This window comes from Lathyrus oleraceus, chromosome 4 (genome assembly GCF_024323335.1).
Source record: "Lathyrus oleraceus cultivar Zhongwan6 chromosome 4, CAAS_Psat_ZW6_1.0, whole genome shotgun sequence".
Classification (NCBI taxonomy): Eukaryota; Viridiplantae; Streptophyta; class Magnoliopsida; order Fabales; family Fabaceae; genus Lathyrus; species Lathyrus oleraceus.
Window position 1 is genome coordinate 64,353,754 of NC_066582.1, and position 24,927 is coordinate 64,378,680.

Sequence of the window (24,927 nt, forward strand, 5' to 3'; positions counted from 1 at the left end):
TATAATAAAACCAGAAAATCACATCAAAATAAAGTCAAAATTTAGAAAACCATTTTAAACAATCTTGAGATGAATCTCTTGATGAACTCGCGACTTTCAGAAATTGCAGAAACCTCATTGATGCCCTAAACTCCAATCAAATGGTAATACATCTCTATATCAACTACCTATTTCGAATGTACTATTATCTAATGCATATTAAACGACATATGTTACTCAGAACGTCATTTAAATCTCAAAAAAATAAATGAGATGAAAAACTTACCAAATTATAGTTGTGGATGAGAAACTTGAATGAAGTGAGTGACTTTGCAGCAAATGAAGTAGAATTGAGTGAGTGAACTTGAAAAAAACTTGCTCAAATGGAGTTTGGAAATGACTTTGCAGCAAAAGAGCTTAAATGAGATTTTTTAGTGACTTTGCAGAAACTGAAGAAGGAAGAGGGAAGGGTCTGACGCGAGTATATGAAAAAAATGCGTTTGGAGATGCATCTCTGTAAAACTCCATGAATTTTGAATTGAAGGTTTTTACTAAGACGTGTCTCAAAAAATTTCAGACAAAATACTTCGGTCCACTCAAATACTTCATAGACATTGAAGTTGTTAAATCCTAACCAACCATTACAATCAACCAACACAAGTATACATTAGACATTCTTAGTGAAACAGGTATACTTGATTGTTGTCCTATTGATACTCATATGGATCCCAACGTCAATCTTTTTTTGGGTTAGGGGGAGCCAATGAAAGACCTGAGAAGATATCGACGACTTGTGGGTAGACTCAACTATCTTACAATCACCAGACCAGATATTACATTTATGGTGAGCATTGTGAGCTAGTTTCTTAACACTTATTCTGATAGTCATTAGGATGCAACCATTTGAATTCTTAAATATAAACAGAATGCCTAAGGAAGATGACTATTATACGAAGATAAGGTTGATGCTAAAATTATTTGTTATTTTGATGCAGATTGGGCAGGACCACCATCGGATAGAAAATCCACGTCTTGATATTGTGTTTTTATTGGAGGTAATATGATCTCATGGAGAAACAAGAAACAAAATACACTTGCACTATCTAGTGCTCAAGGTGAATATCGTGTTATGGAAGCAGCCTCATAGGAGCTTGCATGGCTTAACAATTTATTCTAAAAGCTTAGGTTGGGAGATCTACAGACCACAAAACTCATATGTGACAATCAAGTGACACTTCACATTGCATCCATTCCGATTTTTCATGAACGGATCAAGCACATAGAAATAGATTGTCATTATGTAAGGGACAATGTAATTTAAGGAGAAATCACCACATACTTCATCAAATCTGAAGACCAATTGGTTGATGTGTTCACTAAATCTCTTAGGAGTTCTCAAATGAATTACATTTATAACAAACTTGGCTCATATGACATATATGATTCAACTTAATGGTGAGTGTTAAAAATCAATCATGTTAATATCTGTATATAGAATATTCCCTATATAATAGACTATTCCCTATCTAATTAATTCAATAAGCTATAATCTCACCATATATATAATATAATCTTTGTAGTGCTATTCAGACACACGATTTATTCAAATATCGTTTCCTCTCATATTTCAATAATTTTATCCTTTGTATTGTGTTCTTAAACTATTTCATGAATAAAGAATGGACACAGCCAAAACTCTACTATGCTAAGTCTCTTAGAAAGTTAGAATCGCGTTGAAAATTAAATTAAGTGTTTTAGTGCTATGCCAGATAAAAAATGAATAAAAATATATATATATATATATATGTAAAAAGAGATGACTCATATCACCCAAAGTACATGGTTATATTCCCACAAAACATCACCACTCATCGATTAATTCGAACAAAGATGATAATTGGAAGAATATTTCAAAGAAATTATTAGTCATCCAATAAATCGTGTACAATAATTTTACAGAATCAGAGATATACCGATATATATCCACACCAATGTCTCTTACACATAAAATACATGGTATGCAATCAAATTACAAGAGAAAAGTAATGTAAAATAAATTATAAGAGAAACATTGTCTGAATATATATGTACACACGCAATGTTTTCTCTAGTTTTTTTTATTTTTATTTATGTGCAAAAGTTTTAAGATTAGTTTCCTTTTGCTTTATCTGATATTAAGTATGTTAGTATATCCTTGTTTTATCTGATTTTATATAAGCTTTCACTTTATTTATTTATACGATTTGGTTTAATAAATTACAATTATTTGCATTTTGCAGAAGTAGAGGGTTGTGCCCTATAAAGGAAACAGCCAAATAACTGTTCTTTACACTGCAACTTGAGCTGCTGCAAGCCTAGCAATTGGAACCCTGCAAAAGAGTCCTCAAACTTTTAGTATGACTACTGAAAATACAAATATCTCATTTTCATACAACTTTGAACCAAAGACTTAACCTGAAAGGAGAACATGAGACATAGTCAAGTCCAAGTTGAGCGAAGAATGCAACAGAAGAAGGCTCTCCGCCATGCTCTCCGCATATTCCAATCTGATAATCAACCGATGAAAGATGTGTTTTAACACCATAATTGACATAATGAGAATAATCAAGATGCGTGACAGTTTTTTTATTTAAATTTGTATTAGTAAATTACCTTTAAGCTTGGTTTAGCAGCACGACCCTTTTCTGTGCACAATTTGATGAGTTGACCTACACCTTTTTGATCAAGCACCTGTAATTGTTGTCAATAACTCAAATTTAGCAAACATCTTTATATATTAAGCAAAATGCATAGTGAAATAGCTTAAAAGTAATTGTATTTTATTTTGATGTTTTCAACTTTCACTTATCTTACATCTCTCAAGTCATTTCAGAGTCTCTGTCTAGAGATAGAGCTACGCGCTCATGTATGTATTAATTTTACGCACAATTATGCAAAGAAAAATATTTGTTTCCTGAGCTGAGAGATGGCCAACAATGTTCTGAGAAATCATACGTCACATGACTATGCAACTAACCTCAAATGGGTCATGCTGCAAAATCCCGGCGGCTAGGTATATAGGAAGAAATTTGCCAACATCATCTCTACTGTAGCCAAATGTCATTTGTGTAAGGTCATTGGTTCCAAATGAAAAAAAGTCGGCTTCATTTGCAATCTACAAAATGGATTATAAAGTTAGAAAATGCAACGAGGATAAAATATTGTCTTTCTTTAATACATTTTTATTATTGTATGTTAAGACTCAAGTATGTATCTTCAAGACAAAGGGATAGATAAGTATTACCTCATCTGCAACAAGTGCAGCTCTTGGAACTTCAATCATGGTTCCAACCTTATAGCTTACAGAAGAGCCCATCTCTGAGAACACTTTCTCAGCCACATTCCTTATTAAACTCACTTGATGTCTTAATTCCTGCTGGTTAAAAATAATTAGGCCTATATTTCAAGATTACAAGAGTTTCATTTAGATCAAACCCAAAATTTTGCTTCATGTTATATTTCAAGGGATAAATTGTTAAGCGAAAAGAAAAATAAGTTAATATTTCAAGGTAGAACATTCGGAATTTTCCTTGCAAACTTTATGTATATATGATAGATACGAAACAAATTGGACTATTGGAAAAATAACTTAAAGTGAGAAAAAGGATCATGCCTGAGGTGTGCCGATAAGTGGAACCATTATCTCGGGAAGAACCGAGATACCATGGCTACTCACTGAAACAGCAGCTTGGAAGACTGCACGGGCCTGCATCTCAGTCAATTCTGGATATGATATTCCCAGCCTGTTCATGTAATTTCAAATTGTCGAGGGGAATTACTATAACTAGTTGTGTTTTTCTAAGAATGGAAAATATTCGTCGTTAGTTGTTATGCAAAAGCATCATAGGAAGAGGAGGACAAACCTGCAGCCGCGAAACCCAAGCATTGGATTGACTTCCGAGAGTTTTTCTATCCTAGAGAATATTTCATCTTCTTTCATGCCAGTCTGGGAAGTTAGTTCACTGACAATTTGTTCGAGGTCACCTTCAGGAAGAAATTCATGAAGTGGAGGATCTAACAATCGGATTGTAACCGGGAGACCATCCATTGCACGGAAAATTCCCTCAAAATCTGATCTTTGATAAGGTAACAACAAATCAAGTGCAGCTTTCCTCTGCTCTTGAGTAATAGCCATTATCATCATCCTCACGGCCTTTATCCTTTCATCTGAAGCAAAAAACTAAAACACAACAAAACATGCGCAGAATCATAATTTGTAACTACCATGTGTCAATTGGTAAAACAATGGTCATTTCAAGTGTCGTGTGTTGAGAGTTTTTTATAATCCATGAACTCAACTTATCATAGCATATAAAGAGGATCAGTTAGTTGTAACAAGGGGTTGAATATTATCGTACCATGTGCTCTGTCCTGCAGAGTCCAATCCCTTGAGCGCCATTTCGTCTAGCTGTTATTGCATCTTCAGGTGTATCGGCATTTGCCAAAACCTGGTAGTCAAGATTGACAAAAGTGAAATTAACCAACAAGAATTAGATGTTTGGATTCAACTCAACTTTTGCAGTTAGTAAGGAATATGCAGCAGCACCTTCAAATTTCTTATTTCATCCGCCCATGACATGAAAATTTCCATATCATCACTTAGAGCCGGAGGAGAAAGTGGTTGCTTTCCCAGTATCACCTCACCTGTGGACCCATTCAACGAAATCCATTCTCCTTCTGATACTACCTTATCTCCAATGACAACCACCTATCATCATAAATGGAGATTATTATACTAAATCATTTGAATGTAAAGATCTTTCTTATTTTGTCAACAATATAGAATAGTAGGTTACCTTTTCATGGTCATTTACTTGTATATCGGAGCAACCAGACACACAACATTTTCCCCATCCACGAGCTACGACAGCAGCATGAGATGTCATACCACCTCTAGCTGTCAAGATGCCAACGGCCGAGTGCATACCCCCAACATCCTCTGGACTTGTCTCTGTCCTCACCTTCAATATTGCAAGTGTGTAACAGAATTTAATGATTGCTTATGGATGGTTTGTTTAACCTAGTCATGAAACCAAATCTAGGACATTATATACATTCTAACCATACGTCCAATCGCACCAAGTACAAATAAGCATTTCATCTAAAATACCAGAAGATCTTCCTGTTGGGCTAAGAGCAACAACGCAAGTGAACTGTACACTACATATTCATGTAAAACTGGCATTGAATAAGAGCAACCATACAAGTGGATTGGACATTAGATATTCATTCAAAATCTTAAGGCATTGAGTATCTAGGTCGTCTCGCTTTTATGTGGCTCAACACTTACATTTTCATTCAATGTAAGTGATAATAACAACCTTTTGCTCACACTTAATACTCTAACAGTATAATGAAGGGGAAGACAGATAATAAAAAAGAATACCAAGATGACACTCTTTCCTTGTGCATGCCATTCCTCGGCATCATCAGTATTGAACACAACCTGCCCAACTGCAGCTCCAGGGGAAGCAGGCAAGCCAGTGGCAACCACTTTGTCCTTGTACTTAGATGGATCCTCAAACTAAACAAATAAACATAAAGCAATCAATAACACTTGAGCATCTTACATTTGAAAATGAAAAATTAATGGAAATAAATATACATAGCTTTTAAACATAAGAACATTGAGTCATCAAACAAAATAAAGACCATTCAGCTAAATGATGCTATTTAATTTATACAAGGATGACCTCTGGCCTTATATAATCTTCAAGTATTATATAATGTTTGAGTAAATTGACATTGTAAGTTGTTTCATGAGTACATTATTTACAAAAGGAAGTTAAACGTACACGATGCATGGATTATGTTAATTACAACAAAGTATATACCTGTGGGTGTAGGAGCTGATCAAGATGTTGTGGCTCTACCATCTTGATCGAAGAACGAATATCAACAAGGCCCTCATTGACCATGTCTACAGCTATTTTGATTGCACCTTTGCCAGTACGTTTTCCACTTCGACATTGCAACATCCATAACCTATTTTCTTGAACTGTGAATTCAATATCCTAAAATAAAATATCAATTTAACAAGAATTACCTGCCACTCTATTGATACATACAAACAATGCAGAAACAGTCAAACAAATCTCAAGGGAAATTTTTACCATCATATCCTTGTAATGATTCTCGAGAATTTCACAATTCTCCACAAGTTCCTTATAAGCATCTGGCATGCAAGTTTTCATAGTCTCTAAATCTTCAGGTGTCCTGATTCCAGCAACTACATCCTCTCCCTAACATAAACAATTTTATAGAAACATCAACACCAAAAGTAAATATTAATTTACTACTAGTAAAGATTATAATGGCATGATTCATGAATGTAAAATAACAACTAGTAAAAACCTGAGCATTAATGAGAAATTCCCCATAAAGTTTCTTTTCCCCGGTGCTAGGATTTCTAGTGAATAAAACACCAGTTCCTGAAGTATTCCCCATATTTCCAAACACCATGGATTGAATATTCACCGCGGTGCCCATTAGCCCAGTTATCTGATTAATGCTTCTATACTTATTAGCCCTTGGACTATCCCAAGAATTGAAAACAGCTTTAACAGCTAATTCTAGTTGCTTCTTTGGATCTGCAATTGGTAAATCAAGAGATAAGACGAAAACAAGTGTGACAATAAGAATATATCACAACAAAACATGAAGAAATTGATAGTGTTGAACTTAGTACCTGAGGGAAACTTTTCTCCCTTAGTTTCAAGGTAGACATTCTTGTATTGCTCAACCAGATCTTTGAGATCATTGGCTGTTAGATCAGTGTCATGTTTAACACCTTTTGAATACTTAAGCTTTTCTAACTTCGCCTCAAACAATGAGTGCGGAATGTCCAATACCTAAATATAACATACAAGAAAAGTTTCAACAAACGCAAAGGAAGGTACTACTAATATATGATGTTCATGAAGGGAATGTATTGGAATGAAACTTTAAAGATAATTCTTGCGTAACAAGTCTTGCGAACGAAAATCAATTTGCGGAATAAGATATAAAATAACTACTTACAACACCCCCAAACATGTCTAAGAAACGTCTATAAGAATCATAAGCAAACCGCTCTCCACTTTTTGCAGCCAACCCAGCAACCACTTCATCATTCAATCCAAGATTAAGAACTGTGTCCATCATTCCAGGCATGGAAATCTGATACATGTAGGGGAAACAAACAAGTTTATGCTATAAACATGTCAAGTACACCATAGAAGGAATCAAATTTAAATCAAAGATAAGTGCACCTATAAATATAATGCAATGCAACTTTTTAGACAACTCAAGCAAAAGTTGATTCCATAAACTTTTCAAAGAAGCTTATGGAAATAAGCTGAAAACAGTTTATGTACACGTCATAAATAAGTTGAAATCAGTCTCACAAATAACTCAATCCAAACAAGCCCTACGACATAAAGGCTCTTACCGCAGCGCCAGAGCGCACAGAAAGGAGGAGAGGTTTTGAAGGGTTTCCAAGAAAGGCTCCCATTTCATTTTCAACAAAATCCAGGCCTTGAAGAATCTCATCCCACAAAGCATGTGGCAAATTCTTCAGATTTTGTTGATATTCTTGACATGCTTGAGTTGATATAGTGAGTCCAGGAGGCACAGATAAACCAATGGTTGCCATTTCAGCCAAATTGGCCCCCTTTCCTCCCAACTACAATGAACACACATGACACATGCATAAAATAAATATTGAATAATAATATGAATGAGAGAAATCAATCAATTTTGAATAATAATATGCTTACCAAGGACTTCATGGCTTTGTTGCCATCACTTTTACCTTTGCCAAAAGTGAACACCCGCTGTTACAACATAAATAAACACATCAGTTTAAGAAAAATTGGCAATGTCAATATCATCTCATCTCCATGTGATTTTGCTTTCATTAATTCCACCTTCATTGCTTATCAACATTCAACCTTCATTGAAACTAAAATTATAAATTTGACTACTTTTATCATTTTCATTAATTTAACTAACAATACTATAATTACAACAGTAATAACCTCTCCAGGCAAGAATGCAAAAAAGAAATTATTAGCCTAGGTTGATAAAAATGTTAGCTTATCAAATTTAGGTATAACATATCATAATCAAAAATATATATTTTTATTATAGATATAAAATTTAAATTAGTCATTATATATAAGTATGAGTCTTGATATCTTAAAGATAATTTTTAATGATTTTAATAAAAAATAAAGTTATTAAAAAGTTTAAGTATTACAAATTCTAAAACATTGAATACACAAATTTAGTTTTAAAAAATTGTGCTCCCTCTTTTTTTTATAGAGTTCGGTTTTTCAATTTTACAAATATTAAGAAAAAAATAATAAAAAATAGGACAAAATTATTTTTCATTATACATTATATATTAAAAAAGAAGAGAAAATGAAAATATTAAACATATAATAAAATAATTATCAATATTATAAAACTATTTAAAATTTAATATATATTTTTTTCAAAGTTGCATATAATAAAATAAAATGTTCTGGACAATGCTCTTTAGCCTTAAGAAATTTTGTCCTATTTTTTAGGCTTTGAGGCCTAGTGGAGGCATAGCAAAAGAAGGTATCTGCTTCCATTGCGGTAAGATCGGACACTGGAAGAGAAACTGCTCAAAGTATCTGGAAGATAAGAAGAATGGAGTAGAGACTTCAACTTCAGTATTTTTGTTATTGAAATTAATTTATCTACTTCTGCATCATGGGTATTAGATACTGGATGCGGTTCTCACATTTGTACAAATGTACAGGGACTAAAAAGGAGTAGAGATTTGGCAAAAGGTGAAGTCGACCTACGAGTTGGCAATGAAGCAAAGGTTGTTGCTTTAGCCGTAGGAACTTATGTATTGACTTTACCTAGTGGTTTAATAATTCAGTTGGAGAACTGTTATTATGTACCTGCAATTAGCAGGAATATTATTTCCGTTTCTTGTTTGGACAAGTTTGGTTTTTCATTTATAATAAAGAACAATTGTTGCTCAATTTATTTGAATGATATATTCTATGCTACTGCATAAATGAACAATGGACTATATGTCCTTGATCTTGAAATGCCTATTTATAACATTAATACTAAAAGGATGAAACCTAAAGAGTTAAATTCAACTTATCTTTGGCATTGTCGATTAGGCCACATAAATGAGAAACACATTTTCAAACTCCATAAAGATGGACTATTGGACTCTTCTGATTATGAATCATATGAGACATGCAGATCTTGTTTAATTAGAAAGATGACAAAGTCTCCATTCACAGGAAAAGGTGAAAGAGTTGATGATCTTTTGGCCCTCATACATACTGATGTATGTGGACCACTGAACATACCAGCCAGAGGAGGTTTTCAGTACTTCATCACATTTATTGATGATTTCAGTAGATATGGTTGTGTGTATTTAATGAAACACAAATCAGAGTCCTTTGAAAAGTTCAAGGAATTCAAGAATGAAGTACAAAACCAACTAGGTAAGGATATTAAAACTCTTCGATCAGATCGAGGTGGTGAGTATTTAAGCCTAGAGTTTGATGACCATCTGAAAGAGTGTGGGATCCTATCCCAACTCACTCCTCCTGGAACACCCCAATGAAATGGTGTATCTGAGAGAAGAAATCGAACCCTGTTAGACATGGTCTGATCGATGATAAGTCACGCCGATCTTCCAAACTCCTTTTGGGGACATGCACTATTGACAGCAGCTTACACACTTAACCGTGTTCCATCCAAAGAGGTTGAGAAGACACCATATGAGATATGAAGTGGTAAGAAACCACATATGTCTTACATGAAGATTTGAGGTTGCGAAGTTTATGTGAAACGACAAATTTCAACTAAGCTTGAGCCCAAATCTGACAAATGCTTATTTGTGGGGTATCCTAAAGAAACAAGAGGGTATTACTTCTATAATCCTTCTGAGGGCAAAGTGTTTGTCGCTCGAACTGGAGTTTTCCTAGAAAAGGATTTTATTTCCAAAGGAATCAGTGGGAGGAAAGTAGAGCTTGAAGAAATTCAAGAATCACAAAGTATCGATACATCTATGGAGGAATTAGAGCAGGGAATACAAATAGTTATGGAAGAGTAACTGCTTAAGTAGAACAAGACCAACGTAGGTCAAGCAGGATACATCACCTACCTGAGAGATATGGATATATCATAACAGATCAAGGTGATGTATTACTCATGGATCAAGATGAGCCTGTGACCTACCAAGAGGCCATAACTGGTCCCGAGTCTGAGAAGTGGCTAGAAGCCATGAAATTTGAAATGGATTCCATGTACACAAACCAAGTGTGGACCTTGGTAGATCCTCCTGTAGGAGTTAACCCTATAGGATGCAAGTGGATCTTCAAAAAGAAGACTGACATGGATGGTAAGGTACATACCTATAAGGCAAGACTGGTTGCAAAATGATATAAACAAATTCATGGGGTTGACTATGATGAAACCTTTTCACCAGTTTCAATGCTTAAATCTGTTCGGATTTTACTTGCTATCGCTGCATATCATGATTATGAAATATGGCAGATGGATGTCAAAACTGCTTTCCTTAATGGGAATCTTCTTGAGGATGTGTACATGACACAACCTGAAGGATTTGACATACCAGAAGAAGCCCAAAAGATATGTAAGTTACAAAGGTCAATCTATGGATTGAAGCAAGCTTCCAGAAGCTGGAATCTTCATTTTGATGAAACAGTAAAACAATATGGATTCATCAAGAACGAAGATAAGCCTTGTGTCTACAAGAAGGTTAGTGGGAGCATGATCGTGTTCCTGGTATTATATGTAGATGACATATTACTCATTGGAAACGATGTCCCTACCCTGCAACAAGTAAAGTCTTGGTTGGGGAAATGCTTTTCTATGAAGGACCTAGATGAAGCAGTCTATATATTAGGAATCAGAATCTATAGAGATAGATCACAAAAACTGCTTGGCCTAAGTCAGAGTACGTACATAGACAAAGTGCTGAGACGCTTTAACATGCATAATTCCAAGAAAGGATTCATACCTATGCAACATGGCATGTGTCTATCAAAAACACAATCCCCTTCTACTAAGGAAGAAAGGGATCGCATGAATAAGATTCCATATGCATCTGCAATAGGATCTATCATGTATGCCATGCTATGTACTCGACTAGATGTCTCGTATGCTTTAAGTGCAACGAGTAGGTACCAATCTGATCCTGGTGATGCCCATTGGGTAGCTGTCAAGAATATCCTTAAGTACTTGAGAAGGACTAAGGACTCATTCTTGATATATGGAGGTCAGGAAGAGTTAGCTGTAATTGGATACACTAATGCCAGCTTCCAGACAGATAAGGATGACTTTAGATCGCAATCTGGTTATGTGTTTTGCTTAAACGGTGGCGCTGTGAGCTGGAAAAGTTCAAAGCAAGATACAATTGCTGATTCTACAACCGAGGCCGAGTATATTGCTGCCTCAAGTGCAGCAAAGGAAGCTGTTTGGATCAAAAAGTTCATTAGTGAACTTGACATAGTTCCTAGCATTATGGATCCCATTGGTCTCTATTGTGATAACAATGGTGCTATCGCACAAGTTAAGGAGCCTAGATCTCACCAACGATCCAAACACATACTTAGGCGTTATCACCTCATTCGAGAGATAATAGATAGAGGAGATGTGAAAATATGTAGAGTACCTACACTTGATAATATTGTTGACCCACTGACAAAGCCTCTTGCGCAGCAGAAGCATGATGGTCATACTAGATCTATGGGCATTAGGGGTATGCCTGATTGGCTCTAGTGCTAGTGGGAGATTGTTGGTGTAAGCCCTAGAAGCCAATACTTTTGGTACTTGTATTGAATTGTTTATTAATAATAAAAGGCTTTTTCTTTATTATGTTTGTTTAATAAAGTCTCTGGAATAGATAGTCTGTTTAATGTATCAAGTGTGACTTAATCATGAGAGCACATTAAACATAAGGACACTATTCTTAAAGTATCCGTAGTCGAGCTTTATTGTGAAATGGGATAAGATTAAAGCATGAAGACTATTATGTATATAGACTAATGGTCACATCTCATGGATCATGGATAAGGAGTTATCAAGTCTTAAACATAAGTATGAATATTAAGAGTAATATTTATACCGGATTGACCCGCTATGAGAATACTATATAGAAAGTTATGCAAAGTGTCATAAGTTATTCTCATGGTGATAATGGTGTATACCACTCTTCGACCTGAAACCACTATGGACCCTAGATGTAGAGTCGAGTGCTTTATTGCTGATCAAACGTTGTCCGTAACTGGATAACCATAAAGACAGTTGATGGGTACTCCACGAAGAATGCTAAGGGACATGAGTGACCTAGATGGAATTTGCCCATCCTGCGTAACAGGATAAATGTCTATGGGCCCAATATTGAACTGGACAAGGATGACACGGTCTATGCCTTGTGTTCAATATAGACATAAGGGCAAAAGGGTAATTATACACATAATTATTATCACAGAAGGATTTGTCAGATCACATGACATTTTCGTGACTTGGGTAGCAGTGATGTGTTGCTAGATACCGCTCACTGTTTATTATGTTAAATGCGTGATTTAACATAATTGTCAATATCGTGAAAACCTACAGGGTCACACACAAAGGACGGATTGATGGGAGATAGAGTAACTAAGGAACACCGTAAGGTACAGTGCACTTAAATGGAATACGAAATATGGTAAGGTACCACACTCTTAAGTGATTTTGGGCATATTATAAGATATGGGCCAAAATACACTTAAGTGGGCTTTTTAGCTTGAAGCCCACACAAGTGGTTCTATAAATAGAACCCTTGGGTAGAAGCATTGTCACTCTTGCATTTCGTTTCTCTCTCTCTCACTCAAAGCCTTCATTCGTAGCAGCTAGTACTGAGATTGAAGGAATCCGTTCGTGTGGACTGAGTAGAGGCGTTGTCATCGTTCAACGTTCGTGATCGCCACAAGAGGTAACGATTCTATCACTGATCATGCCCATTCGTAAGGATCATTAAAGGAGAAATTTTTATATTCCGCTACGCCTTGGATGGCAATTCTCCTTCAGCTGCATCTTCCAATTAGGGGGAAACTTCTAGGTCATGGGAGGATTAGAAAATATGAGGCACTCAAGTTGATGGTAGACTATCTGGGAGTTGACCTAGAGGATTCCATGAGGGGGTTGGAAAAAACCAGAGGGGCTCATGCTAGGTTTGAATTCTTGAAAAGGTATATATAGATTAGCTCCTTAGAGCAGAGCATACTAAAGGTGATGACGAACTGGTATGACTCCATAGAGCGTATGCTATGAGAGCATACCTGCAGTTTTTATTGACAAGAGTGTCACTTATATGGATGTCTTCTACCTACGGTACTTCAAGGAATTTGAGTGAATCAATGAGTACAACTGATGGGTCACTTGTTTGGTATACTTGTACTCAAATTTATCAGAGGGTTATAGGTGAAAGATGAAACAGGTGACAGGCAGCATCACGCACTGACAGTAATATTTATTGATCTTTTAGTGTTTGTGTGACATTTTCATTACATTTTTGCAACGCCCTTGCTGATGATTCGTGTAGTCTAACACTTTTCAGGCTTGGATCCTACAACACTTCCCGCATATCTTTGGCTGGTCATGTGTACCGACTTTTGCTGAGGATATATCACGTGCTTCTGCATTTCCCCCATTTAAATGGAACCAGGAGACAGAGTCATTTATAGTGTACCTTGACCACTTGGTTGCCGATGATATGCATTTTAAAAGTTATGTCGATCACTATGAGATGCAGCCACATTTGTATATGGTGCAGGCTTCTGCAGGAGATCCACCGAGGTTAGCTCATCAGGATATACTAGAGGAGGAACATACATAGTTAGATCATGCTTATTATGTCTTGCCTAAATATCGTCGCATTGTGGAGATTGGACAGACAGACATTGACAGAGGTATCTTTCCTGATGGGTCTGAGGTGAGGCGGGTCCTAAATGCCATTATGACGGAGGCATGAGAGAAATTGATGTACCGGAAACAACATCGGAGGACGGGGGTAGAAGAGCCAGAGGAGTTGTAGTCCGGCATACGCAATAGTATATAGTATTTGTACTTTGGATTTATTATCGATTGTATTTTATTTTGACTTATTTTTACTTTATTGTGTATTTCTTTCGACTTTATTGTATATCGATTGATGACTTATTTTGACCATTTGAATTTATATATGTCATTTTTTACATATCGATTGTATGGTTTAATGCCCATCACATAACAAGGTCCTTAACATTTATAAATCGTCATTTTCATCTGAATAACCATAAAACTAACATAATTTGCACTATTTTAATAGGTTATGAAGATGCATCTCCAGAACAATAAACGTGTAAAATGAGTATTTTAGAGAGAGATACATGGGATATGTGTTAAAATATTGCGGACATGTATCTCCGGATCAGTTAACGTTTTGACTTAAAATAAGATGCATCCGAAAATGCATCTTCGAAATCTAAGGGGCATTTTGGGTTTTTCATAGGATGCTTTTCCATCCCATATGGTGGGATAAGAAATTCTCGTAGCCTTATTTAGTTTTGGGCCTCATATCAGCGTTAAGGTTTGCTTTGCAATTTGTTGAAAATTATGTCTAGCACGACTATCATTGAACATGGTACCTTTTAACACTGGATGAAATAATCAAAACGTCTTTTAAAAAAATGAAATTGTAAAAGTAAATCAAATATTTTTCATTATGTAAAAAGTTTTGCGACATTATGTTAGATGCCCAAAAGTGCTTATTTGAGCTATCATATGTGGGCATCTTTCACTCTTTTGCCTTGCTAAAATTGCCAAAACCACATTCATTTTACATGGAATGCATTACATTGATAAACAAGCTTGGTGCCTTTGATGTGTGTGTTATTGTGCAGGAAAGGCATGAATTAATTGATAATGAAGACACAACAAAATTGGCAAAGGAACCAAAGCAAACAAGCATTCGCTGCCACTTCGCTAGGCGAAGCAGCAGCGAGCAAACCAGTCCCTTATAAAAACTGTTTTGGTTCTAATCTGTTTGTTTCGTGTTTGTTGCTTTATCTCTTGTTTTGCAGAATGGAGTCAAGAGCTAGTGCTGGCAAGAAAAGAAAGGGAGCGGCAACTACTTCACGAACCGTGCCGATCCAATTCGACCACGACAAGTTTGTGGGCCCGAAACAAGCGGCACGGTACATCGCTTTGGAGAAGCGAAACATTTTGCCTGAGAAGCGTTTTCTGATTAACCCACAGGGCACGTATCGGAGTTTTGCCGGGTTGATCGATACTAAGAAATGGGATAGGTTGATAAATCCCTTGGAACACTATGACATCGCTACGGTGCGGGAGTTCTACGCTAACGCATTGCCAGATGATGATGAGCCCTTCACTTGGGTCTCTAGAGTGGCCGGTCGGCCAGTTCCTTTTGACAGGGATACAATCAACCAAATCCTCGGGGAGCCGCTTCAGCTGGGTGCTGATGAAAGAGACCAGTACCATATTGACCTCCGGCTGCACAAGGATATCCCAGCAATTACAGCCGCCCTGCTTTTACCAGGAAAATCAGTTGAGCCGAACCCATCTGGGGTTCCTATGAGATATCATCGGGAGGACATGACTCCCATGGCTCAGCTGATTCTTCTTCTGGTTTTGACCAACATACAACCCAAATCCCACACATCTACTGTGCCGATCCCAGTGGCACACTTAGTACATTCCATCCTCGCCAATGTTGAGATTGATGTGGCGAGGATCATTGCCAATGAGCTGAAGACGGTAATAGAGAGCGGACTGAAGTCGGGGGCTCGGGTGAATTGCCCCCTTGCATTCCCTTGTTTGATTATGAGCCTGTGCATTAAGGCACGAGTGCGACTTCCGTCTCGGGGTCAGGTTAGGATCCCGGCTCCTATTGATGACCGGTATGTGGCAAAATACTGCAGAGCTAAGGCCACCGGCAGCAGTGCAGCCTCAGGTAGCACTAGGGTTTCTGATGGTCCTAGTGCTTCTACTCCCAGGGTCGATCCATACCTGCGGGCTGCGTGTGAATACAATTTCCAGTGGATGGCAGCATCGCAGAGGGCTATGATTGACATGCACGACTCGATGCAGCGTTTGCAGCTGCAGGGTAGTGGTGCACATGCTTTGATGACACGGGAGCAGTTTCTGACTAATGCAAATTGACCCGTGGACGTGCCAGTCTATTCTGAGGGGGTGGGAGCTGATGATGATGATGAGGATGATGATGAGGCGACCGGTTCTGAGGCCGGTAGTGAGGAGGAGTCTTGAGCCCTTTGTGGGTTAAGTTTTTGTTTTTTGTATTTCAGTTTTTATTATGGCATTTTTATTTGTACTTTTGAATTTTGTATTTTGACCATGGGTTGTACTATTGGGGTGTTTTGTCCCCCACGAACAAAATTTTATTTTTCAGTTAATGATATTTATGTTTGTTGTTAATTTTGTGTGTTTAATAAATTTTTGGTTGAATGAGTGGCAAACCCTTCTAGATTGGTTGCTCCTCAAGAAGTACCCAATGAAGGTGCATCCGAGCTTGGATGGCAATGATAAGAATAACAAGTGAATGAAGCTAAGGTACATGGTTACCGTCGGCTAGAATTTTAGAATGCATTAGGAACTTTACTCTTTTTGGTAAATTGAATATTGTCTTTGTGCAACATAATTGAATGAATGTTTCATCTAGAACCTAAACCACAAAGTGTGAGGAAACCTCCATTGTTCACTTAAATGCTGGATTCTAATAAGTTTTGTTGATTCATGTGATTCATTATTTGTCTGTTATTATTGTGAAATTGTGGAAGCAATTAGAAATGATCAAGGCACTTGTTTTCTTTCGAGCACAACTACATCCAAAAACAACTTACCTGTGAGTAGAGAGAGTATTTGTTAACCCCTTTGAGCCTAAACAGTTGAATCTCGGCTTGAAATAAAGCGAGATCTCAAAAATCTTTTTTTTTACAACCCGGAAAATATTGATTATTGTTCTTTTGCCGTAAGAAGTTAAGAGCATTCACTTAGGTTGTGGAAGAAATAAGTTGGGGAGAACGAAAAAGAATCGGTAAATTCCACAACTCTTGAAAAAGAAAAGAAAAACCGAGCAAGCATAGAAAAATATATGTATAGGAAATGTAGAAAATAAACATCTATTTTGTACATTTGATGTGAAAGAAAAGAACAAAAATATAAAGAATGAAAATGAATGCTTGCTTGGAAGAAAAATAGTGAAAAATAAGAGTTGAGTTGTGGAATATGTGTTGTGAAGGTTACAAATAAGAAACAAAGGAAACAAAGTCGAGTAGTGTGAATATTACTGTGAATGTCTCTTTTGCATCGGCACTTTCGTTTCAATGGCCTTAGAAATGTCCCTTGTTTGTTAACCCGACCAAGCTTCAACCGAAAAGCCCTTAGTGATCTTTTTGTTTCCACAGTACAACTTATGATTGTTAGACATTGTATGAATCTGTTTGATTTCTTCATTATTTGTTAGAGAGTGAGATTATTCCCGCGGTTGCAAACGCGTTAAATCTTCAATCCTTATTCGAAGAGGAGAGATAGGGTGATTCATTCAGAATAGTATTGTTGCAGATAGATAAATATTTTGCATTGCTATTTAAGTTTTAGTTCTTATGTATTATTTTATTCACAACCGTTGGAAACGTGTATTTACGGATTTCGCTTGTGTTTGAGCCGTTTATCCAACTTCGGAAAAACCATTTTCTTAAAAGCAAATCCTCTTGTTCTTCAAAGAGGCATACTTTGCTTGAGGACAACCAAGAATCTAGTTGGGGAGAGTTGTTAGATGCCCAAAAGTGCTTATTTGAGCTATCATATGTGGGCATCTTTCACTCTTTTGCCTTGCTAAAATTGCCAAAACCACATTCATTTTACATGGAATGCATTACATTGATAAACAAGCTTGGTGCCTTTGATGTGTGTGTTATTGTGCAGGAAAGGCATGAATTAATTGATAATGAAGACACAACAAAATTGGCAAAGGAACCAAAGCAAACAAGCATTCTATCTGCCAGCTCGCTAGGCGAGGATGTGGCGAAGCAAAACCTTCGCTAGGCGAGCTCCTGGCGAAAGGCTCCAGTAAATTGGTTAATTAATTCGCTAGGCGAACTGAAGGCGAAGTGGCAGCGAATTCAGTCTGTTTTGGTGAAAAGAGCAGCCAGCACTAGCTCGCTAGGCGAGGCTCTAGCGAGTCCCCAGCGAGCATTCCAGTAGCAAAACCTCTCAACCTCGCTGGGGCGAAGGTTGAAGCGAGTTCTTCGCTAGGCGAAGGTCTGTTCGCTAGGCGAACATGACAGTTCCACAGGCCCAGTTTTCTCTGGGCGCAGGGGCATTTTGTGCCCATTTTTGGCCTTCGCTAGGCGAGCCATTCTGCTCGCCTAGCGAACGTGACAGTTCTGCACTTGTCTATAAGTAGCAGGTGCCACCTTTTGTGCCCATACCACTTTGAGACCACTTTTTACCAACTTTTCCATTTTTTGTACTTTCTCTTAGATATTTTACAGCATTGTTTGGAGGGAGATTTTATGCCCTAATTTCATTTCTCTTCATCTAGCAACCATCTTCACAAAAAGACGGTGGATTCCCATCCAACTTCGATCATTCGACTTGGATGTTGATCAACCCTCTTTTCTTACTTGCCGACCAAGCTACCATGAAAATGAGTAGCTAAGTCTCCATTTGTCAAGGTTAGATGTAGGTGATTTCCAAGCTTTGTGTGTAAATGTAAGGATCCTCATATGTAAACTCTTTAACGGTAAATATATGATGAAAACTTTGTTTCTATTTAAAACTCTTTGTGTTGGTATTTGATCGAGAGATGTTTACCGATTCTTGACCTAGGTTTTCATCCAAACTTGTTTGTTAGCTAGAGATAGTAACGAATGATTTTGTTCACCATAAGGTTGAACCAAAACGTTGTCTTTTTGATAGATTGTGTTCGAGAGAAACAATGGATCAAAATGACAAAACTCACAATGGGTGTTCGAGAGAAACGCATTGAGAGGACTTTGTGAAATTATTTATCATCTAAAGGAGTTTATAATATTGTTGACCGTGCAAAAACATGCAAAGCAAGTGTAATCATTGAAACCTAACTCTGACAATATTTCTCATATTAATCAAAACGTAACTTTTACCGCAATTAATTACTTTGTATGCAAGATAACTTGATTAAAACCCAAAACCCTAGTGTTACTTTAAGTTAAGATTAATTCAACCATTGAACGGCAGTGATATCTTACAATCTCTGTGGATACGATAACAAAACCCGACACTTAAAAACTGTCCTTCAACACATTACGAATAAAAAAACTATTACTTTTTTTGTTTTATAAATTTATATTGGATTTTATTCAAATTCATGACAAATTCGATATAAATGCATTAAATATATGCCTTTATATGGATTTGTAAAATATTTAATGTCAAATATTTTGTATCATACCATATTTTTCTAACAAATTTGATATAAATGCAAAAGGTTATACAATATTTGTTATATTAAATTGTGAATTCATGGGTCTAAATCGGATTTGTTAAAATATCAAGCGTAAGTGTTTGAGTTTATATCGGACTTATCATTATATTCACCGGAAGTGCATATAACACTAGATAGTTGTGAGAATTTGATAGTCATTGGGTGACACCGGATTCTTCCAAAATTTGGTAGGTAATTTTTTTTTTTTGATTTATTTTTGTTTTTAGTGAAACAAAAAGGAAGATATGGTAGCATTGTACCTAGTTTGAGAGACAAACTTGTTAGTGTTGTTACAGGGAGATCTGTCAGAGACAACATAGATGATGTTAATGGTCATTTGCACACTAGGACGGGTAAAATATCTCCCATCATTTCTCACCGCAGGAGGATCAAAGAAACTCGCGGACCATATACTATTTGTCGTAGATGAGGTATAGTTTGACGCTCTATATGCGACGATGAGGAGGCACATGTTGTTGTACCCGATCATATTCATCCAGAGGCCCATGTAAAGGTGTCTGATCAGACTGATACAAGTAACGTTCATGATGGTCCCACAGATGAGGGATTCGCTAGAGAGACTTCCAACCTTATCTTGTTGATATAGTATGTCGATCATGTTGCATTCTAATTATGGCAATGAGAGGTATGAATATTTTAATTTAAGTTGATTCTATGTATTAACAGTTAATTAAAAGTAATTGATAATTCATACTTTAATTGTTATAAACCGCATCCCATTGAAGGCCCCTACTCATAGTTTAAAACTGAAGAAATTCTCAGTTATGCAGATGTCAAAGGAGGTTAGGAGATGGGTAAATGTTATTGGTCTGCTGATGATGGTAGATTTTTCGCTCACGGTGCTTGATGCTCCATTATTATATGTTTTTTGTTGAGCGATGGCATAAGAAGACATCTACATTTCATCTTCCATTTGGTGAGCCATGGACAATTTCTCCATACCGTTATATCTCCTACTTGCAGGTAACTTGTTTACCCCTCCATTGGCGAGCGTCGAGATTGCAACAATATGTGCAAAGACATACCTGAGCGTTACGTGAAGGATCATATTGGAGGAGTTTGAGCTTAATAGGAGTTCTTGTTTTCGATTCTCTTGGCTCCAAGAGACTTATGTGTCACTGGTGGAGCATTTTATGTACCAGGAGGCCACTAGGGTATACTTGTTGCATCTTATTGGATGCACTATTTTGGAAAATAAGTTGCATGTCTACATTGATGTGAGATACATAGATATGTTCATCGTCTTTGTATTTCATAGTTGGGCATGAGACTATGTTATTGTGACGCTACTTCATCATGTCATTGTAGAGGCAACTACATTTAAGACGAGGCAAATTGATGGTTATATGAGCCTATTTCAGGTATATAAATAGTTATTATGTTCTATTTGTACATATTTATTGTGTTTAAATTGCATGTTTAATATGATATATTTACTTTAATATTGAATATGCAGGCATTTTCCGTCCATTGGTGATAGACGTGATATGGTTTTATCATATATGTCTCTCCACGGGCCACGAGATAAGGCTCCAAGCATTTTCATCCAAGTGACCTTCAGGAGTCAAGTGGAGGATCGGTGCTCTATCCCTAGATGATGTTATATGGACTCCGTACACTGACCATATAGTACATCGAAAGTTTGACGTCACAACAATATTTTTAGGTTATCGACGATTGAAGAGTATTACTACTACTGATTTACATGCGATGTCTCTACTAGTTTGGCTATTTCTAGGGCATACCTAGACCATCCTTTGTAGTACCATCTAACGTTGATGATGGTTTCGTGCTAACATGGTGAGCAGTGTCAATGTGATTATACAAAACGCATTGATTGTGTCTTTTCCAAAACAATGACTAGATGATTACTTAGAGTGGCATCATCCCAACTGACTCAAACGGTTAAGCCAATAGATGTTGTTGGACCTTCATTTATTGGAGGACACTCAAATGATATTTTACCGCCTCCTCTACCACCTGGTATGAATTATTGATGATAGATGCAAAATGATAACTCTTTTTTCTAATTATTTCATGTGTTTGATAAACTCAAATGGTGAGGTTTATGTTTTGACATCGATGACAACACACGTTACTTGTGGTGGATAGTTTAGATTTTTCTATGACTACTCGTCGTTGGTTGTGGACTTTATTTGTTGCCTCTGTGACATTATATGTTATTGTGTGACTTTATTTGATATAATTGTAATTAAAATATCATTATATAGGATAACATAACCATTAGATTTTTGGAGAATGAGAAAAAAAATTGGATAGACGAATTTCTACCTATATTCGATATAGATAAAATTTGTCCTTAATTTATACCGAATTTATATATCACAATATAAATATGGTATAAAATAAATTTTTTTCTTTTTCGATATTATACGTTTTGCAGTAATTTACTTATAACTATTGAATATTTTGTTTTTAAATGATTTTTTGAAAGTAATTTTAAAAAATATATATTGTAAAAATTTATAGATGTTAAACTATGAGAGTTATTATTGACATTTTAAAAATTGGTAGGAGTGTCATATTCAATGGTAGGAGTGCAAGATATAAGTCTCCAGTTTGTGGTCCAGAAACAATCTACAGTCTATAATTGAGGTGTTTTGTCAATATCTCAATGTTACCGATTCAATGCTTTCACAAAAATCTCATGATCAATGTTTCCACAATCCCAAATAGACACGAATATTCCTATAATTGCGTAGAGTAAACAACTTCTTGTTTATCTACTACTGCTTTTTAAATCAACCATTATTTTTAGTTTTGATCCAAAGATTAAAGTAACTTTTCACAGTTTGTAATGATAAATATTGTTACTTAGGAAGTTAAAGAAAGAAAAAGTTGGAGAAGATAAAAATGAATGTACCTTTTTGGTGGTAGATGGTGTTGTTGGGGTAACAATAGCTTGGCTTCGAATTGAAATCTGATACGTTGTTTTTCTGGTTTTCCATGTTGATCTAAGCCGTAACTGTAACTCCTGCCACTGCAACCTTGTGCTTCTTCTTCCATTCAAAAGCCTATTATCTGCTGTTGTCCTTATGATTATACCTTTTACTATGGAAGACATCTTTCGTCTGTTTCATTCATTCTTTCACCATTACAAACCATATAATAATAGCAAGAAAATACTAACAAAAGGAGGAAAAAAAAGTATACAGTTTCTTAATATGAAATCATTGACGTACCTGAAAAAAGGATCTTAGCTTCCCAAATTCGGAATGGTTCTGTGAGTTATATTATTATTTAATGATATTTCAAAATTATTGACAAATATGAGGCGGGTATGATGAGAAATGAGTGGACGAAATTACGATTATGGTGTTATTATTATATAAGTCGCATCATAATGAAACTTTCTTTGACTCGCTAGCTAATGTTCACTACTTATTTATGTGAAGAATAACAAGCCTTTGTATTTGTCTCTTACCTTGGATAAGAGTCCCTGCAAGTGGCACACATATTGTAAAATTCAAAAGATAGTATAGTGCTACAATTTTTTTTTACTGTCAGATTCTTAATCTCAACAAATTTTGATTTTTAATTTATTTTAAAATGTTTTAAATTTGTATATATGTTAGGCCTCGTCCTGTTGAAAGGCTTCAGAACTAGAAGCTATATTAAAGTTATCAAATGGTTTGCACAACACAAGGTAATGTTTGAGATGGATTGCATGCAAGCAGTGAATGTCATGGTAAGTGACAAGATCTATCATAGTTATGACACATTCTAAGCAACTGCAAGGAGAGTTATGATGACATGTTTTAAGCTTTTTATTATTTATTTTTTTATAAATATAAAATTGATTTTAGGTTTAATTCAATTTTTGGTCCCTTAATTTAATTTAATTTATTGTTTCGTTTTAGTCCCTTAGTTAAAAATATTATATTATAGTCCCTTAAAACAGTTTCATTAGTCAAATTGATTCATTCTGTTAAATTTTGGAAAAAAAAACGTTAAACTATGCATATGTGACAATCTACTTGACATTATGTTATCTTACATGACTTTTTATTTTGTTTATTTTCAATTTATTATTATTTGTTATTAAACATGTGAATCACTGTAACCCTAATTTTATTTCATTGGATTCTTTCAGCTTTCACCACAATACTTTCCATTTAATCTAACAAGGGTTGTCTTTAATTTCAACGACAAACGTACAAAGACTCCTAGATCTAAAGAAAAGAAGTTTCATGTTCCATTGGAGGATAGGGTTTTGTTTTTGCGCCTACGTTGACAACAACAGAGTACATGTCTTGGATCAAAAGATTTGGAGTTTGACGCCGATGATTTGCAACACATTGGATTGGCTTGCGGGTTGACTATTGTAGCTTTGGTATGTCTGCTTTTGAGGATGCATCTAATATTCAAAGATAAATATAGTTAAATCTGACGCGCGCACACACACACACACTGTAGTTGTAGGGACCGTAAAAAATAAATGATTTAGGTCAAATACTTTTATTTTTTATTTTACGTTTTCCAATGAGCAGTGAATTTTTCTTGCTTACATTTATATCCAGACCGTTAAATTTTCAACTAAAAAGTTACACCAGTATTATGATAGGTATGTCTTGCATTGTGTAAATCTGAGAAGCTGGTGAAAATTTGGTATTAAAAACATTTTGATTTACAAGGTTATGTTCACATATTTTTCACACAATGCTTATAAAGCACCACTTCAATTGATATATTTTGTAGATATGAACTAATTTAGTCCCTTGTTCTTGTTCGTGTTTTTTTGTAAAGTTTCAGTTTTTTGTGGCTTTTTTTTCAAATCCAAAAAATGGATTTTGTTCTTATTCTATTTGTTTTTAAAGTTTCAGTTTTTATGGATTGAGGTAGTTTTTAAAATTTTAATTTTGATGGATAGAGATTTTTAATTGTTTGATTTGATGTCTATTCTTAAGGTGTGGAGTTAAACAGAGTAGAGGAAAATAGAATATACGTTGATTAGTTATTCTTCCATTATCCAGATGGTTTCATGATTGAAATTTTTAATTATGATAATATTTATGTTGTGCCTTTATCAGAAAACAAAGTGTGGTCTTGTTCACGCTTCAATTGCAATATTCCAAATCGGTAGCAACAACTGATTTAACAAATGATTCCAATGTAGTATTTGATTAGTTAACAAGTGTTGTTTATCTCAATCATCAATATGACTATAATATAGTAAGTTTCTAATGTAAATTATAGCACTGATGATAACTTCCTCATAATGTAGAATTAGTGTATTTTTTGTTCTAGTTTTGTGTTGGATTGATGTTTGTTTCCTAATAGAATTGATTTTGAGCTTACATGTACGCTAATGTATTTGAATTGAAAGGTAA

General features: G+C 35.7%; 1 protein-coding gene across 1 annotated transcript; it reads right to left on the reverse strand.

The window, feature by feature from the left end:
• Window positions 1–1,873: 1,873 nt before the first annotated feature.
• Window positions 1,874–22,998, reverse strand: LOC127073375 (pyruvate, phosphate dikinase, chloroplastic). The gene is made up of 20 exons (XM_051014529.1): window positions 22,780–22,998; window positions 22,461–22,668; window positions 7,776–7,832; window positions 7,448–7,681; window positions 7,039–7,176; window positions 6,707–6,869; window positions 6,373–6,608; window positions 6,132–6,260; window positions 5,853–6,032; window positions 5,405–5,542; window positions 4,815–4,979; window positions 4,565–4,726; window positions 4,377–4,466; window positions 3,882–4,198; window positions 3,632–3,761; window positions 3,263–3,391; window positions 2,996–3,133; window positions 2,632–2,709; window positions 2,434–2,525; window positions 1,874–2,348 (listed from the first exon to the last, which is right to left on the reverse strand). Exons 2-20 carry the CDS (start codon window positions 22,659–22,661, stop codon window positions 2,306–2,308), a joined length of 2,820 nt encoding a protein of 939 aa, XP_050870486.1. The 5' UTR covers window positions 22,662–22,668; window positions 22,780–22,998; the 3' UTR covers window positions 1,874–2,305.
• Window positions 22,999–24,927: the final 1,929 nt, after the last annotated feature.

Excerpts from the sequence above, each read along its gene's own strand:
- LOC127073375 (XM_051014529.1), bottom strand. The coding sequence starts at position 22,661 with ATGTCTTCCATAGTAAAAGGTATAATCATAAGGACAACAGCAGATAAT. Across the intron at positions 6,033-6,131 it reads ATCATTACAAGGATATGATG|GATATTGAATTCACAGTTCA; the intron begins GTAAAAATTTCC and ends ATTTTATTTTAG. Across the intron at positions 4,467-4,564 it reads ATGAAATAAGAAATTTGAAG|GTTTTGGCAAATGCCGATAC; the intron begins GTGCTGCTGCAT and ends CTTGACTACCAG.